The 14,661-nt window shown below is 43.6% G+C and overlaps 1 protein-coding gene and 1 long non-coding RNA gene across 3 annotated transcripts in view; one reads left to right on the top strand and one right to left on the bottom strand.

Annotated features, from left to right (window-relative positions):
* Positions 1-12,721, bottom strand: part of LOC119029407 (lipoxygenase homology domain-containing protein 1) — a 29,860-nt gene extending 17,139 nt beyond the window's left edge. The window contains exons 1-14 of one of the 2 annotated variants that reach the window (XM_037116198.1): positions 12,008-12,721; positions 7,953-8,067; positions 6,051-6,131; positions 4,493-4,677; positions 3,589-3,687; positions 3,105-3,253; positions 2,884-3,007; positions 2,499-2,749; positions 2,279-2,414; positions 1,959-2,119; positions 1,775-1,861; positions 1,260-1,395; positions 1,031-1,185; positions 761-921 (exon numbers count right to left, since the gene is read on the bottom strand). In XM_037116198.1, the coding sequence (XP_036972093.1) occupies positions 761-921; positions 1,031-1,185; positions 1,260-1,395; positions 1,775-1,861; positions 1,959-2,119; positions 2,279-2,414; positions 2,499-2,749; positions 2,884-3,007; positions 3,105-3,253; positions 3,589-3,687; positions 4,493-4,677; positions 6,051-6,131; positions 7,953-8,067; positions 12,008-12,296 (2,129 nt within the window). In that variant the 5' untranslated portion in view covers positions 12,297-12,721. Of the gene's footprint in view, positions 1-760; positions 922-1,030; positions 1,186-1,259; positions 1,396-1,774; positions 1,862-1,958; positions 2,120-2,278; positions 2,415-2,498; positions 2,750-2,883; positions 3,008-3,104; positions 3,254-3,588; positions 3,688-3,827; positions 4,331-4,492; positions 4,678-6,050; positions 6,132-7,952; positions 8,068-12,007 lie in introns of those variants that run through there. The other variant, XM_037116199.1, reaches the window with a different exon arrangement.
* On the top strand, positions 1,023-1,689 carry LOC119029408. Its single transcript, XR_005077977.1, has 2 exons — positions 1,023-1,157; positions 1,262-1,689. It is a non-coding gene; the product is annotated as an uncharacterized LOC119029408 (long non-coding RNA).
* Positions 12,722-14,661: the final 1,940 nt, after the last annotated feature.

Here is a 14,661-nt window from a genome sequence, read left to right as displayed (position 1 = left end):
TAGACAGACAGACAGACAGACAGGAAGAGCCTCTCTCCAGACGTAACACTGCACCCCAGCCTTGTGGTTTGGCTCCAGTTACTGAAGCAGACAGCTGGCTGACCACTGTGCATTTAGTGCCCATTTGTAGTGGCAAACTCATCCATCAGCTGCCTAACTACTTAAACACACACACTAATGGAGAGCTGGTGAATGTAATCGTGGCCTATTTAGCAGGCTTTTAGGACTGTCCGGACAATTTGGTCCAGCTGGCTTCTGTTTTGGCACATTACAGCCAAAGAATGAAGAATTTAAACTCTACACTAAACATGTTGCACACAAGACATGCAAACATTTACTTATGTGAGGAAATAGTTTAACGTTTTGGGAATTATTTGTATTTGCTTGCTTGCTTGATGCCACTCTCATATCCGCACGATAAATAAGAAGCGGCAGTTATCAGCCAGTCCTCTCAACTTGGCATTAAGACCGGAAAGATTCTGGCTCCGTCCAGAGTTATCAAATCTGCCGACCAGTTCCTCCAGACTCATTTCCAAGTTTTTTGTTTTTTTATCTGCTTGGAAAAGATTTAGGCTAGTTGTTTTTCCTCCTGTTTCCAGTCTGTATCCTGGCTGCAACTTCATGTTTTACCAACAGAACTGACAGAGGTATCGGTCTTCTTACGCAACTCTCAGCAAGAATAGTGTGGACATATCTTCCAAAAACGTCAAACGTATCCTTTCATCTGTGTGTAAGGTATCATAAGGTATCATTGCCTTGCCTGAAACAGGGAAACTCAATGGCCATCGACTCTGGCTGGCCCTCCTCCCTGACCATCACCTTATCGAGGAACCAACCACAGCCTCCGCCGCGGCCATCGTGACCGACGCGCACTCTGCGCACCTGGCCCAAGGACACAGACTCAATGAGAAACTCATCGTGCTGAGGGAAGACACAGAGAAAAAAACAATTTGAAATGCTTGCAGCACCTTTCCCAGACATCGTTTATCTGTTTCCTGTGATCGCTGTTGATCGTGGATGGTGCACTCACGTTGCCCTTCTCAAATTTGTTGACGTTGTTCTTGCTCATGATCATGAGTCGCTCTCCCGTGTCACCCAGGTCACCGATTATGTTGAGGAAGACGCTGGCGTCGGTGCCGCTGCCGCTGACGTTGCCGGTGCAGATAGTCACACGATACTTTATCACTGAAAAAAGGAAACAAACACTCATATTGCAGAACTTAACTACAACTGACTGCTGACGTGCGCTGTGTTCTTACAGGGCAGCGGCTCTTCAATGTGCGCTCCGGTAGCTGGAAGCTCTCGGACGATCTCGTTGTCGTCTTCATTGATGTCCAGCCAGCGGCCACATTGGAAAGAATATTTCTCCATCGTCAGAGTCTTGAGCAAAGTGACCTGCAGAGAGTCACACTCATCTTCATCTCAGGCAAATTAAAACGGCAGCAGTGGCATTAACCAAGCACTTAACAAGCTAAAGTGAGATGGATTAAGTCCAGACAGAGAGAGCATATCACCTCAGTTTAAGATAACCTGCACTGGCTGCTTTTAGGTTTACAGTATTTTTACTTGTTTAAAAGGTTTTTAGTGGCTGTTAACGACTCCTTTGGTGTTTTAATAGTCTTTTTTAGCCTCTAGGATCCCCTGCTGCTAGTTGCACGGATCCTCAGGTGCAGGATTAGACCCTAATTTGGCTATTTTAGCGCTAAGAGGGGAAATGATACACCAGCATCAACATCATACACTGACTGATAAGATTCAGGGTGATGGGTCTTACCCTCGCTAAATGCCATCCAGAAAACGGGTGTCTCTTCTCATGCCAGATGCGCAGTTTCAGCAGTTTTCCTATGTCCGGCATTTCAATCTAAAGCCACCCAAAAACATTTAAAGGTCAGTGTGAGAGCCAGAGGGCGGAAGAGAGGTTGATAGGCTCATTTTAACAGGTTGATCCAGGGGCTGACCATGAATTTATCAAGTTGGGCCTGTTCAAAACTGTCTGAGTTGTTTTCCAGTTTGATCTCATCAGATTTGCCCTTCTCTCCGTAGATCTGCAGGAACACCTGCGCATCTGTCCCGGCCCCCTTCACATCTGAGGTCCAGATCCAGAGGGACCATGGGTACTCTGCAGCAGAGGAAGAGTCAATTCTAGTTTTTGAAAAATTCAAAATGGTCTGAATCATAGACAAATTTACTTAAATAATACTTTTTCTTTCAATATAATTTGCGTGTTTTGCTGCTCTTTCACTGGTCAGAGATCTCTGAGCTGAATGAATTCACCCACTCTTCTGTTTTTTCTGCCTCAGCGAGACCATCTCGTACAGCTCCCTCTCAATCAGCCCGTCCCCCTCGTCCTCGTCCAGCCACATCCCGCACGGAAATGTCTGCTCAGTGCCCGTGAACGGACAGTATATCACCACCTACACGGAAAAAAATGACTGACTGGTAGGTGAACGACACTTTGAGAATCGCTGTGATACTGAAAAAAAACGGATCATTTGTACCTTTTCACAGTACCATCCGGCACCGACAGCCCCGTTGTCGTGCCCGATGGTGACCCTGCTGAGCGGGCTAATCAGTTCGCAGATCTCCACGTTGAAAATGTCGATGAGGCCGCGCTCGAACGCACCGCCCTCCAGGAAGACTTTGCCACTGTTCTTCAAGCCCTTGGCGCCGTGCATGACCATGTGGATCTTAGAGTTGGTGCCTGCACCCCTCACATCTCCAGTCATCACTTGGACATTGTATATGATTCCTAAGTAGAGTCGGGAAAAATTAATCATTTCTTTGAGTAATTTTAAACACTTTTCAATATTATAACTATCTTATTTCCATGCACAACATCATGGGGGATTTAAATATTAAGAAGTAGTTGCTTGTTGTTCTCACCCATTGGCTGCATCGACCCGACCAGCACGTCTCTCTGTATTTTGCCGTCACACTCATCCATTGCAAACCAGCGATTAACTGGGAACTCGTACACTTCCTTATTCCCCATGTCATCAATCACCACCTGGAGAGACACGTCGTGCATGATCATGTGATTTCATGAATGTGTGCACATCTGTAAAGATAATGTATGTGCCTATTTTATGTAGAGCTGTACACACCTTATCCAGAAACCATCCAGCTGAGGAGCCTCTGTTGTTGTGTCCGATGGTGATTTTCCTCAGCCTCCCCAGGTTCGGCGCCTCTATCGTGAACTTGTCCTCTGACCCACGTTCGAAGTTGTCTTTGTCACTGTCCAGTCGTCTCTCTCCTTTCATGAGAAGCAAAGTGTCTCAGAATAGGGATCAATCACGCTGAATACACAGTGAGGACGAAGCTACAGTTGTTATGGTACAAATAATCAGTCAAATAAGAGTCAAAGTCAAATGACGTTTCATAGTCCACAAAACATTTTTGGAGCTTCACAGCAAAACAGCGATCACAAATATGAGGAATTTAGCTTTTTATATAATTCGAAATGTAATATCTGTTTTTGGAACATTTGGTCTATAAATCAGACATAATAAGCCAACTGAACATATCTCCCCCGACTTATTTGAAAAACTATACGGTCAATAATAAAAGAAACCACTAGCTGTAGAATACCTGTGTCACCGTTCTCTCCAAAGATGTTGAGGAAGACGTCAGCGTCGGTTCCACTCCCCTTCATGTCGGCGGTGAACACGCTCACTATGTATTTATTTACTGCAAAACAGGAAATGCGAAACAAGGAAATCAACCAAACAGTGACTAATATGATAAATGCACCAGTTTCCTTCCTTAATAAGTCACTATATAATGACAGATTGTTGGACTTTTCTATTGTCACTCAGCACGTTCCTTACTTATCCACAGTGAGATGGTTTCCAGGTTAAATATTCATAACAGCGTGTGTGTGCGTGTGTGCATGTGTGTGTGCGTTTGCTCTGACACTCCCCTCACATCAAGCTGCCCTCCCGTCTTGAACTCAGCCTCTGGGCTTTACGGCGCTCTGCTTGATTGACTGCAGGTGCGAAGATAAGATGTTAGATCGCATTGCAACAGAGGACACGCGGGGCATGGTTTACCCCGAGGATTACACTCTGATGGAATTCAATTACAGCCTGACACATTAGGAAAATGTGTAGGCTATCAGACACCTTTGTGTACAACCGGCCCGACACATGGCACGAACACTGTCCTTTCTTTCTTCTCACTTGTGGTGGCTTGGTTTGGAAACACGTCTCTCAAGTTGGTACAAATCTCGCAATTGGCTTTAGAGCGTTACGTAACCACAGTCTCTCTGTGTTCTACCCAAGTGGTGTCTCTGAAATGTTCTGGAGGCTTTTGGAAATTTAATCAAGTGTTATTTTTTTGTTCTACCCTGCTGGAAAAAAAAAAAAAAACCAGCACAGACCAGCACCAAGACACAACATGTGCTGGTCTTGCTGGTGATCAGTCTCTATGTTGGTTTTGACTAACAGGGTACCCTCTGTAAACCTCTGTCTCCGTTTGTCCCGGAGTGACCTACATTTTGGGACGTCCATGGGGTTCATGCTGCCCAGCAGGTCCCTGACAAACAGGTTGTCCCCCTCCTCCCGGCTCAGCCAGTTGTTGCAGGCGAAATAGAAGCGCAGATGGGGCCGGTTCATGTCGGTCACCACCACCCGGTCCAAGAACCAGCTGGCGTTCATCCCCGTGTTGTCGTGCTCGATCCTGGGGAGGCAACCGCCATGGCGTGACATGAAATCAGCCTGCAGGTTATCACAAATGAGCTCGCAGCATAACAGGCGCCCATGACTTTGTGTTCTTGTGCAGCGGCAAATACCACAGAAGGGAGACAGTTGTTTTTTTGTGGTTCAGTATAAATATCATGAGATTTGAACAACATTGGCTGCAGCAACACAATTAAATCAAGCGTTGTTTTGACAAAGGTCATATGGATTGAAAGAGAGTCAATATATATATAAACAGAGCTCTCAACAGACAGCAGACAGAAGCAAACAATAAGGTTTTCACATGGACATTAAAGAGGAAACTTTAAATACACATTTTTTTACAATGCTTCATCTCCAGTCTGAGCATTCTGTGAATTCAAATTTAGTTCATTTGTTCAGCTATTACAGAAGTCTAGCAGACTGCATAACACGCCAATGAAAGTCCAAAAAAAACAGCTGCAGAAACAGTCACCTTTGCTCTAAAACTGTAACACTTATCATAACAGCTGCTTGCCAGCTCTCGCACAATAATCCAGACACCAGTGGTGGCTGGGCTCCAAATTATGCACTCACATTTAGACAAATGAGCATATTTATTGTTTGAGGCTCCTCTAAACTTCAGGACGTGTGGCTAATTTTGTTTGGGGATCGCTGCAGTTTAATAGGAGGAGAAAAGTTTGGACTTTCCAAACTAAAGTTTACTTCCAGTAAAAAAAAGCAGTTCCAGTTAAGACATTTTAAGATCTGTCAAGGTCTTAAAATTCAGATTATTGGATTTTAGACTTTTTAAGAACCCACAGATGCCCTGTTGTGATAATTACTTTAATTATTAAGTACATTACTCGATAGAGTTTGGGTAAATGCACAGATTTACACTTATCTGGCAATGTCTGGAAAGATATTATAGAAGTTTTCTTTTATCTTGAAAGTAGAAGTTTGATAACAATCACAACTCCAGATCCACTTCCACTGGTTCTTAATTTTCCACTTTCTGCACTTGCTCACTTCCTCGTTCCTCCGTTCTTGTCTGGCGGGCTGTGATGTAACTCAGCCTCCTATGGGGTAACACACTAACTCCCAACAACAGATGGGCTTTAACCTTCTGTCACTGGACGAAATCCTTTGATGGCCAGCAGCACAGCTGGTAAATAAGTGAGAAATGTTTCTGTGTGATCCTCTCTGTTAAGCTGCTGTTATCCTGTGTGAGGTATACTTAACGATGCAGCAGAAACTGTGATGTTGTCAGTGACCTGTAGTTGTGATTTCTGGGTATTTGCTGCACCAATGCAAACACCAAAGGGTTATTATATTGTGTATATGTTTATATATATATATATGTTTGTTTTTTTTGTTTTTTTCACTGTACAATACCTCAGCTTCTTCAGAGGCCCCACGTTGTGTGTTTTGATGCGGAAAACATCCGTCTTATTCTTCTCAAATGCAGTCCGGCTTCTGTAAATTGAGGAAACACGGAAAATGTCAGAATGTGACAGAAAGATAGATAAAGTGTAAGTGTGTGTGTGTGTGTGTGTGTGTGTGTGTGTGTGTGTGTGTAAGAGAGAGACATAAAAAGAAAGGATGCTCTATTTGATTGAGAGAGATTACGGGGGGTGAGGAAACACAGTCCAGACCCACAACTGACGTGAACCCTGGACCAGTAAATTACATCTCCTGACTGATCCGGCTTATCGTGGCCCCGGTGGTCTCATGGCAGTGGTATAATCTGAAACCTCCTGAGGCTCGGCCACTTCAACGCTCCCTCCTCCTCCTCATGTACATCTACCCCTCGCAGAGACGAACCGGGCCTGTTCGCAGAGAGAAGCCACCCTCCGCCAACTACAGTGAATCAGACACCCTCGTTTTCATTAACGGAGAATGCCCGCCTTTGTCTCTGACCCACATATCCATCTGTTCTCATCTCCCTACAATATTGGACCTACTCTCGGTGCCAATGCTCCCATAATTAAGGTGCATGGTGTCGTATGAAAATAGATAAAAAGCTGCCAGGAGTGAAACACTGTCCGCATGTATACATGTCCTCGTTCTCTGTTTCCGCGGATGATCGCCTGTAAGAGAATGATGGGGAGACACTGATTACGTGACAAAAGCAAACCCAATGCAAATTTTGGAATTCATGCAATTTGAATTTGTTGTAATTGCACTGAATTTCCAAAAAGTAGCATTATTAAATCTGCCTCGATGTTCAATCGGGCAGATATGCTTGGAGACATAGCAGCCCTCCCTTACCTGTATCATGTCGTGAAGTTTAAAATTGACCATTACACAATACAGGCAGGACCTAATATACATTGGAGTAAGGTGAAACTCCTTACTAGTATGTTTCATATGACAAAAGTCACTCATCAAACGTCCATGCATTGTAACTCCTCAGCTGAGCAGCACTGCGGCCGCACAGCATGGAGATACCGAATACATGGCATGTTGATGCCGTCTGAGGTGGATGAATGAGACCACCCACAAGGTGTGGGTGACATGGTGGAGTGTGGCTAACAATAAGTTGGTATATCCTATACGCTGCACAGGTAACCCTATCTGTCAATCAATGTGTGCCAAGATAAAGGGAGCCCGCCGCTGATAAGATCCCCTGAGAGTCATTTGATCGTCCAGAGAAATGACATCGTGGTCTTCTTTCATTTGCCTCTGAATGCAAAAGAAGACCGGCCATGTCACATAGTTCCTCCTTACTCCAGATATTCTGTGTCCGACACTTTATACGACTGTATTGAAGAGTGATTCCTGCACCACAACCTTTGTTATGAGCACGTGACTGATTCTCTGACAACAAAAAGGACTTTTTAGATTTCGAGTTGGTACGGTTTTTGACAAACAGGTCAAAGAGGTTCTTGGTGTGCGAGCTCATTTAGTCTCTGGTTTATGTTGAGCAGGAAAGATCTCTTATACAGTGTTATATGCAACAAAATACAATCAAACACAAGGACAGAATCATAGCCATCCTTTAGGCAGACTGATTAGAAAATACCTCTTTTCTGTGCTGAATGGTCAGAGAGGAACAGAACAGATGAAACGTTAACAGCTGACATCGGAAAAAAAAGCGTTAAATCTCGCTCTGAGCTCACTGATTATACATTATGTATCGAATGCAATATAATAAGTGCAAACAAATCAGAGCAGAGTGAGTCACTGAGATCTGATACAGGCTCAGTCCCATAGACCGATATAGTCTTACATACAAGATATTTATAAAAGTATTCTGTAGTTCATTTGCATCGTCATAAACTCTTCTAGACATACTTGCTTGCCAGGTGAACCTTGGGCGTCACGCCAAAGTCTCCAAAAAGGGTGACAAACACATTAGCATCCGTCCCCGCTCCCTTCACATCACCGGTGATAGTGACCACCTCGTACACTGAAAGATACAGGAGAGAAGAGGATGTGTGCAGTGTTGTCCATGTTGTAATACATCTCACAATCCTCAAACAGTAAGAGCACGTACAGGGAATAAATCCTAATCCTAAATCTAACAGGGTATCAATAATTCAAAAAGTAAAAACTTGAATAAAAGGACAAACACAAAGTCAACATCCTCAGACAGTGTCCGATAATCTATAAACATTAGGCAGCGTTATGTTTCCTTCCACACACTGTTGCCAGGGAATTCAATGCGGCGAATCTGCAGCGAATCCATGTCTGCCGTGAAACACCGGCCAAGCGTCTCTCACATTTCACAAATGTGTCTCTTTGTCTGACCAAGCCACCGGGTTGACGGAAAGGTAAACAGGGTCAGAACTCAGCAGCCTGTAAAATCTGCCCCAGTTTGTGTCATTTAAGGAGTCTGGGTGGAGGAGGGGGAGAGGAGAGTGGACACGCACGTATCTGAGCTCACCATTCAGGCTTTAGTCATGCCAGCAGCTCGGGATGGCAAGGTTGGTTTGTTGGTCCACCATTTTTGGTCCAGATGGAAATATCTCAATAAAAATGGAAAGGATCACAATGAAGTTTGGTAGAGTCACTGGTAATGCCAGGTGATTAAGCGCACTGACTCTGATGACCCCCAGACTTTTCCTTTTGTGTCTCTTATTTAAAAAAGCCTCAGCGATTGTTGGACAGATTGGCCATGACTCACTTTACTGCTATCCAAACTTGTAATCTAACACCATCATGACAAAATGTTACTCCGTTTGTTTCATCCACAAGTTTCCAGAAGAGGTAACTGGGGAAACAATTATGGGGGATACTTCCCGTGCTAGGTTGAACTGGCATACGGATCCAAGTATCATTATAACTTATGCACCAGCAAGTCTTTCAAGGGTTTAGAAGCGTTAGCTAATTGGGCTATGCATAGGATTGCCCACCATCCCTTGAAAAACGGAATCGTCCCGTATTTAGAAACAAAATTACACATCACTTATTGAGTTGAAAAGGGACACGCTTTGCTCCGTATTTCTGTGAGACTCAAAATGGTCTTTAAAATGTCAATGGAATCAATGACTGACAGGGAGTTTTATATGAAAATTTACGGTAATCTGGTGATGGGACGCCTTCCACCACGAGCAGTAACGTTACTCCTCCGAGGGAAAAAAAAAGAAAAGGCTTCAAAAATACAGACTCAAATGGGAAAAAGAAAACATGTGACTGGAAAAAGTGTCGATAATGTCTGCCGGCCCACCCATGGTGGACTGTTTGACGTGAAACAGCATGCTAGTGGTTGACACATTAAAAACGTGAGGGACAACCAGATGGACCCTTGACCGGTTTGTTGTCCACCAGGCAACACCAGAGGTATATATATATATATATATATATATATATAGTCCAATAAATGTCAGTATTTTATGGCCAAAAAAATGTTTAGGGCAATAAACACATACAATTAATAGATGAATACATAAAATAGATAAATAATACATAAAAGTGATACATAGATGAATAGTAGATTAAAAATACACAGTATACTGTTTACACACATATACACAACCTTACACATGTCAGTTCGGGCAGGGCAACAGGGTCGGTGGGCCATCTAGAAGTCCCTTATTTATTTTTCAGGGAGTTGGCAACCCTAGTTATGCAATAAAAATAGTAGTATTTGCTAGTTGAAGTTGTCAATCTATATCTTCATAAATAAATTAGACACTGTACCACTGGCATTAAGAAGAAGGATTAGTGTCCTGTTACCATAGAAAACGCCAGTTCAGGTGAAGTGACAGGACGCACTGGAAGTCAACTCCATATTTAACACAAGGTATCATGGAGGTTAGGAATTGAGAGGATGGTGTAATTCAATTAGCTTCAGCTGTGCTATGCAATTAGAGCAATTTTGAGCATTGTTAGCATTTAGCCTTTGCACAGCCTCACAGCTGCTAAGACAACTGTAGACTTATAGTTCTGTTAGAAAACACAGTCAGTGTTTGTGGCTGTTGCTCGCTTAGCAACATGCATCACAGTCTGAATAATCCGAAGATCAGCGAACCTGTATGTTCTGGAGAGGATGTTAAAAGTCACACCAGCGAAACAACCTGGGTTTGAGTTACAGTAACAACATCAAATCTTCAGCAGGAGATTAGTCAGCGGTTGGCTGTTGACTGCGACTCAATAGCTCCCCTTTGTCCAGAGGTAATTCTATAGTCCTGCTACATTACTGCGCGTAAAGGTAAAAAAAATCCTCTCTCCTGTGGTTATGTAAGATATGGTAGAGGACACTTTGGGTGACTTTGGGTCAAACCAAGACGGGGGGGATAAAGTGGGTGTCCGGTTTGAATAGAGTCAAACAGGTGGGATTGGTTTTCTGTAGGTTATACTGGGTGATTTAAGGAAGACTGGAGGAGCAGAGGATACGTTCAGCAGAGATAGAAGACAGATTACCTGAAAACATCCAGGAGAAGGAGAGGCAGAGTCCTGATAAAGAGCAACTTGACCAAAAGTCGATCCGATAGGGACACTGATACCTAATTACCAGTGAGCAGAGCTATTAAAGTCGAATTAAAGAGAAAGCGAGACACCTGATAAAATCAGAGAGACGTCCGCCTGGTAGAAGTGGGACGTGATAAACTCCTCAGAGTGTCACAAACCTGAGCAGGCCAGTGAGGAGAGAAAGTCATGTACAAAGGCATCTGTCACCGCTGAGGCTGAACAACTCCACGTAATGCTCCTTTCATAATCTACACGAAGGAGCCAACGGTGCACCAACTTGAATTATCTGGCTGTGAAAATGCTGGAAAATACATTAAAATGTCGCATGTTCAGCTCTCTGTCAACACGATGTGGGCGAAGAGATGAAAAGCTTTTAAGATCAGACATGTTTATGTGTTCCTGGTGACCATGTCTCCAAGAACTTTAATTTCCTCCACTTCTTATTTGTTTATGAGTCCAGCGTACGAAGGGTTCAGGCAAGGGAAAGATTGTGATCTCGGTTTAATAATACAGAAAGCACTTCCTGTATTGTGCTTCAACCCACTCAACTTTTTCGATACTGGATCACAATCTTTACCCAACAGTGTGAGTGCCGAAACGTAGCTCTAAAAGACAATATCAGAGAAGAGAAATCTGCCTGATATAGTGTATTTTAAGGGTTTCATGGACACATGGGTGTTTGTTGCTTCTAAGTGACACCAACAGTGATCTGCCCGATCACGGTCATTCTTGATCGACTTATCAAATGAAGCAGGGCCCGTTTAGGTTGTTCGATGAAACACGTCGCCGACAAAATCATCACATTCTTCTGGATTTACCAAAATGTTGCTTTTCAGATACATTTCTTAAAAACATTTGCTCAGTATGGTAAAACAGAACATGATTCAGGTGGCATTATATTTCTCTGAAAACACATTTGCAGATTAGCTGTATAAATCTAAGATTTGGAGAGGCGGGGTCTTTAGATTTTGAGCATGGACATTAATTCCTGACAGAACAGGAGTGTAGCAGAATAAACCTCACTCAAAGGTTGACTTACTGGCCTTTGTTGGTGCTTGAATGCAAAGCTCGGGAAAAGGTGGTAGGAAAACCTTATTCATGACTTTGGGTGGTTGACAGTCACTCGGCGAACGTTCCACCCAAAGAGGGTCTCTGTTTGAAAACCTCTGATCTGCTTTATGGACGCTCCTCTGGCTCCGGGCCTAGCTAGCGTCTGGCCCTGGTGGTTCTCCCCAGCTCCCAGAGACTGGGACGGCACCCAGCACCTGTCTGTCCAAGAGCTTCTGTTCGGCTCCATTCATGTAGAACATAACCGAGCTTTCGCCCAAGAACAATGACCGAGGGATTCCCTGGGCGCTCCCGTTCAGAGCTGCAGGGAACCGAAGGAAATCTGTGTTTAAGATTTGAGACACTGTGTGGCAGAAGTCAGGCCTTACCTTTCTTTTTGTAGTACTCGTCCTCGTATCCATCGGAAGAGTCTGTGTGATAGTCCAGCAGCTCATTCTGGTAGAGCACAGCATAGTCCACCTGCTTGTTTTTGGATTTTTTACCCTTTTTCTTTTTGTCTTCGTCGCTGTCCGCCGATCCCTTCTTCGCCTTCTTCTTTTTCTTTTTCTTCGAGTCCTCCTCCTCTTCCTGCTCCTCAATCAGGGGCTCCTCGTCGTCGTCGTTGTGAGACTTCTTCTTCTTCTTGCCGTCCTTGGACTTCTTGTCCTTGGACCCCATCTCGCCCTCTCCCTCCTGATTCTCCGCTGAGGGTTTCTTCTTCTTTTTCTTCTTTTCCTCCTTCACTCCCTCAGTCACTTCCTCTTTGAGCTTCTGTGATTTCTCCCTCTTGGAACTGGTCTTGGGCTCATTATTGTTCTGCTCGCCATCCTCTGCCTCATCTTCAATCACAGCGCCAGCTTCAGCATCATCATCTGGTTTCTTCTTCTTCTTCTTTTTCTCTTTTGCTTTGTCGCCCTCTCTTTTCTTCTTCTTCTCCTCTCCCTCCGGGGACTCCTGACTCTCCGGACTCTCGGCGCCCTTGTGTTTCTTCCGGCTCTTCTCCCCTTTTGTGGTGTCCCCGTGGGTCACACCGTTGCTCCTCTCCTTTAACTTTGGCTCCGTCTCCTCCACTTCGTCATCGACTTCTTCGGTTTCCTCCGAAGCTGTGGATTTTTTCTGTTTCGACGGCATCTTTTATTCATCCACTTCCCTGGCCTTTAGTTTCGTAAGTGCTGCCTTGAGTTTCTAATAGTGTAAGACAATTCATTTGACCCTTGGCTGCGGAGAGGTTCTGCGATCGTGGGGTTCAGAACTGCCTAGGTGTGTGCGTGTGTGTGTGTGTGTGTGTGTGTGGCTGCAGGAGAACAGACTCAGGACAAGCATTAAGGGAGTGACGGCCGTCTGGAGGTCTCCCACCCGGTTCATATATGGCCATACAACCAACACACACCACTCATGAAAAATTACTGTCACCTCGGTCGTCACGTGACCCGCGGGAGAAAGCCCTGTGAAAAAGGAGCCTTGCACAGAGAACTTATCCTCGTTGCTACGGCGCCCTCCATTATTCATGGCGTCAGGATCGCTTTACGGGCCGGGACGTCTCGCTTTTACCCGCAGCCACACGGACACAGACAGCCGGACACACGGACACATAAACACACACATACACACAAACTCTCCCTGACAACTGCACCACTTTGTTTATTCTGATACACCAATGCGTGTAAATCACATTTAGAGAAAACAAATAGTAACTGGCAACAGATTGGCTGCATGTTAAGATTTACCATGGATGAGTAAATGATTTATGTATTTCACGGCGATGAATCTCAGCTGGTTAAGTCATTCATTCATTTTTATTTATCTCTGTTTGTTAGTTGGTTGTTTGGTCGATTTGGATTACACACATTTTCATGAAAACTGGATGGAGGACGGGTCTCTAGACTCTGTTCTCACTCTCTTTGACATTGCAAGATGATTTTTCTACATTTTTATTAATTTCTCTGGATATAATGCATGAATCCTGATGAAAAGGTGTCATGGTGCCATTTAGAGATCATTTTCCTCCAATTATTGGTTCAAGAAAATTAAAAGTCGTGAGTTCATGGATGATTAATTACTTTGCAATGAAGAGATATGTTGAAAATACAAAGCAAAGAATACAATCATGAGAATGATGTTGTTTATCAAGCATTTTTAAATTATTACACAGGCTTATATCAACTGTCACAACTGGCACAAATTCCACATATGCAAATTTGTGTTGCACTTCCATCACGCTGGCTTTCACATTTGCACCTGACTGTGAGCCAAATCATCCCATTAGTCTCATTGCTGCCACCTGACACCTGATCATGTAGGCATCAGGGGGAAGGGCAGAGTTTGGTCATATTGATCTTTCAACATCAGATTACCCAACCTACGGATGACAGCGGAGTCACACCTCATTTGACCCAGTGCGCTGAGGAATCATTCGCATAACAATCAAACACAAATAACTGCAGTATTCCTGACTGGTCACATTTAATAAATCCATGTTCATTCATACATTCTTCCCTTTCTTTTCCATTATATTCATTTAAAGTAACTGGATAATGTCAACTCACCTGAACTTTCTTGCTTTGTTTGCTTAGAGGATCTTAAATCCATCCTGGTCTGAGAATCAGTTAGTCATGTCTGAATTCATCAATCTTCACAAAAACTTGATTACTCAAAATGTACATCAAGAATTATTAATAAACTGCAATTGAGAAGCCCTTTGTGATGTAACTTTAAGCTATTAAACTGTTAATCCATGACTCTTAGCTAGCTAATGATAACACTTTGTTTTTAACTTTATATTATCACCGTCTATCTTACGTTGCCTTCAGCTATCTGTTATGTTTATTACTTTTAGCTAGCTAAAGTTATCTGTTTGAGCTGTTTCTCCACTGCCAACATTAGCTAGCTACTTAACAAAAACAGGAGGTTGTTAGTTATCTTTCAACTGTTTATCTGCTCCCTATAACTGGTACAATGAACAAATTTGTACTTAATTTCCTCCAATTTAAACCATGCGTCCATCACGTTTATTCATTACTTTTATCTAGTTAGCTAATAATTT

Source organism: Acanthopagrus latus, chromosome 12 (genome assembly GCF_904848185.1).
Source record: "Acanthopagrus latus isolate v.2019 chromosome 12, fAcaLat1.1, whole genome shotgun sequence".
Lineage (NCBI taxonomy): Eukaryota > Metazoa > Chordata > Actinopteri > Spariformes > Sparidae > Acanthopagrus > Acanthopagrus latus.
Note: the sequence above shows the minus strand (reverse complement) of the source record. Positions and strands in the feature narration are given on the sequence as shown.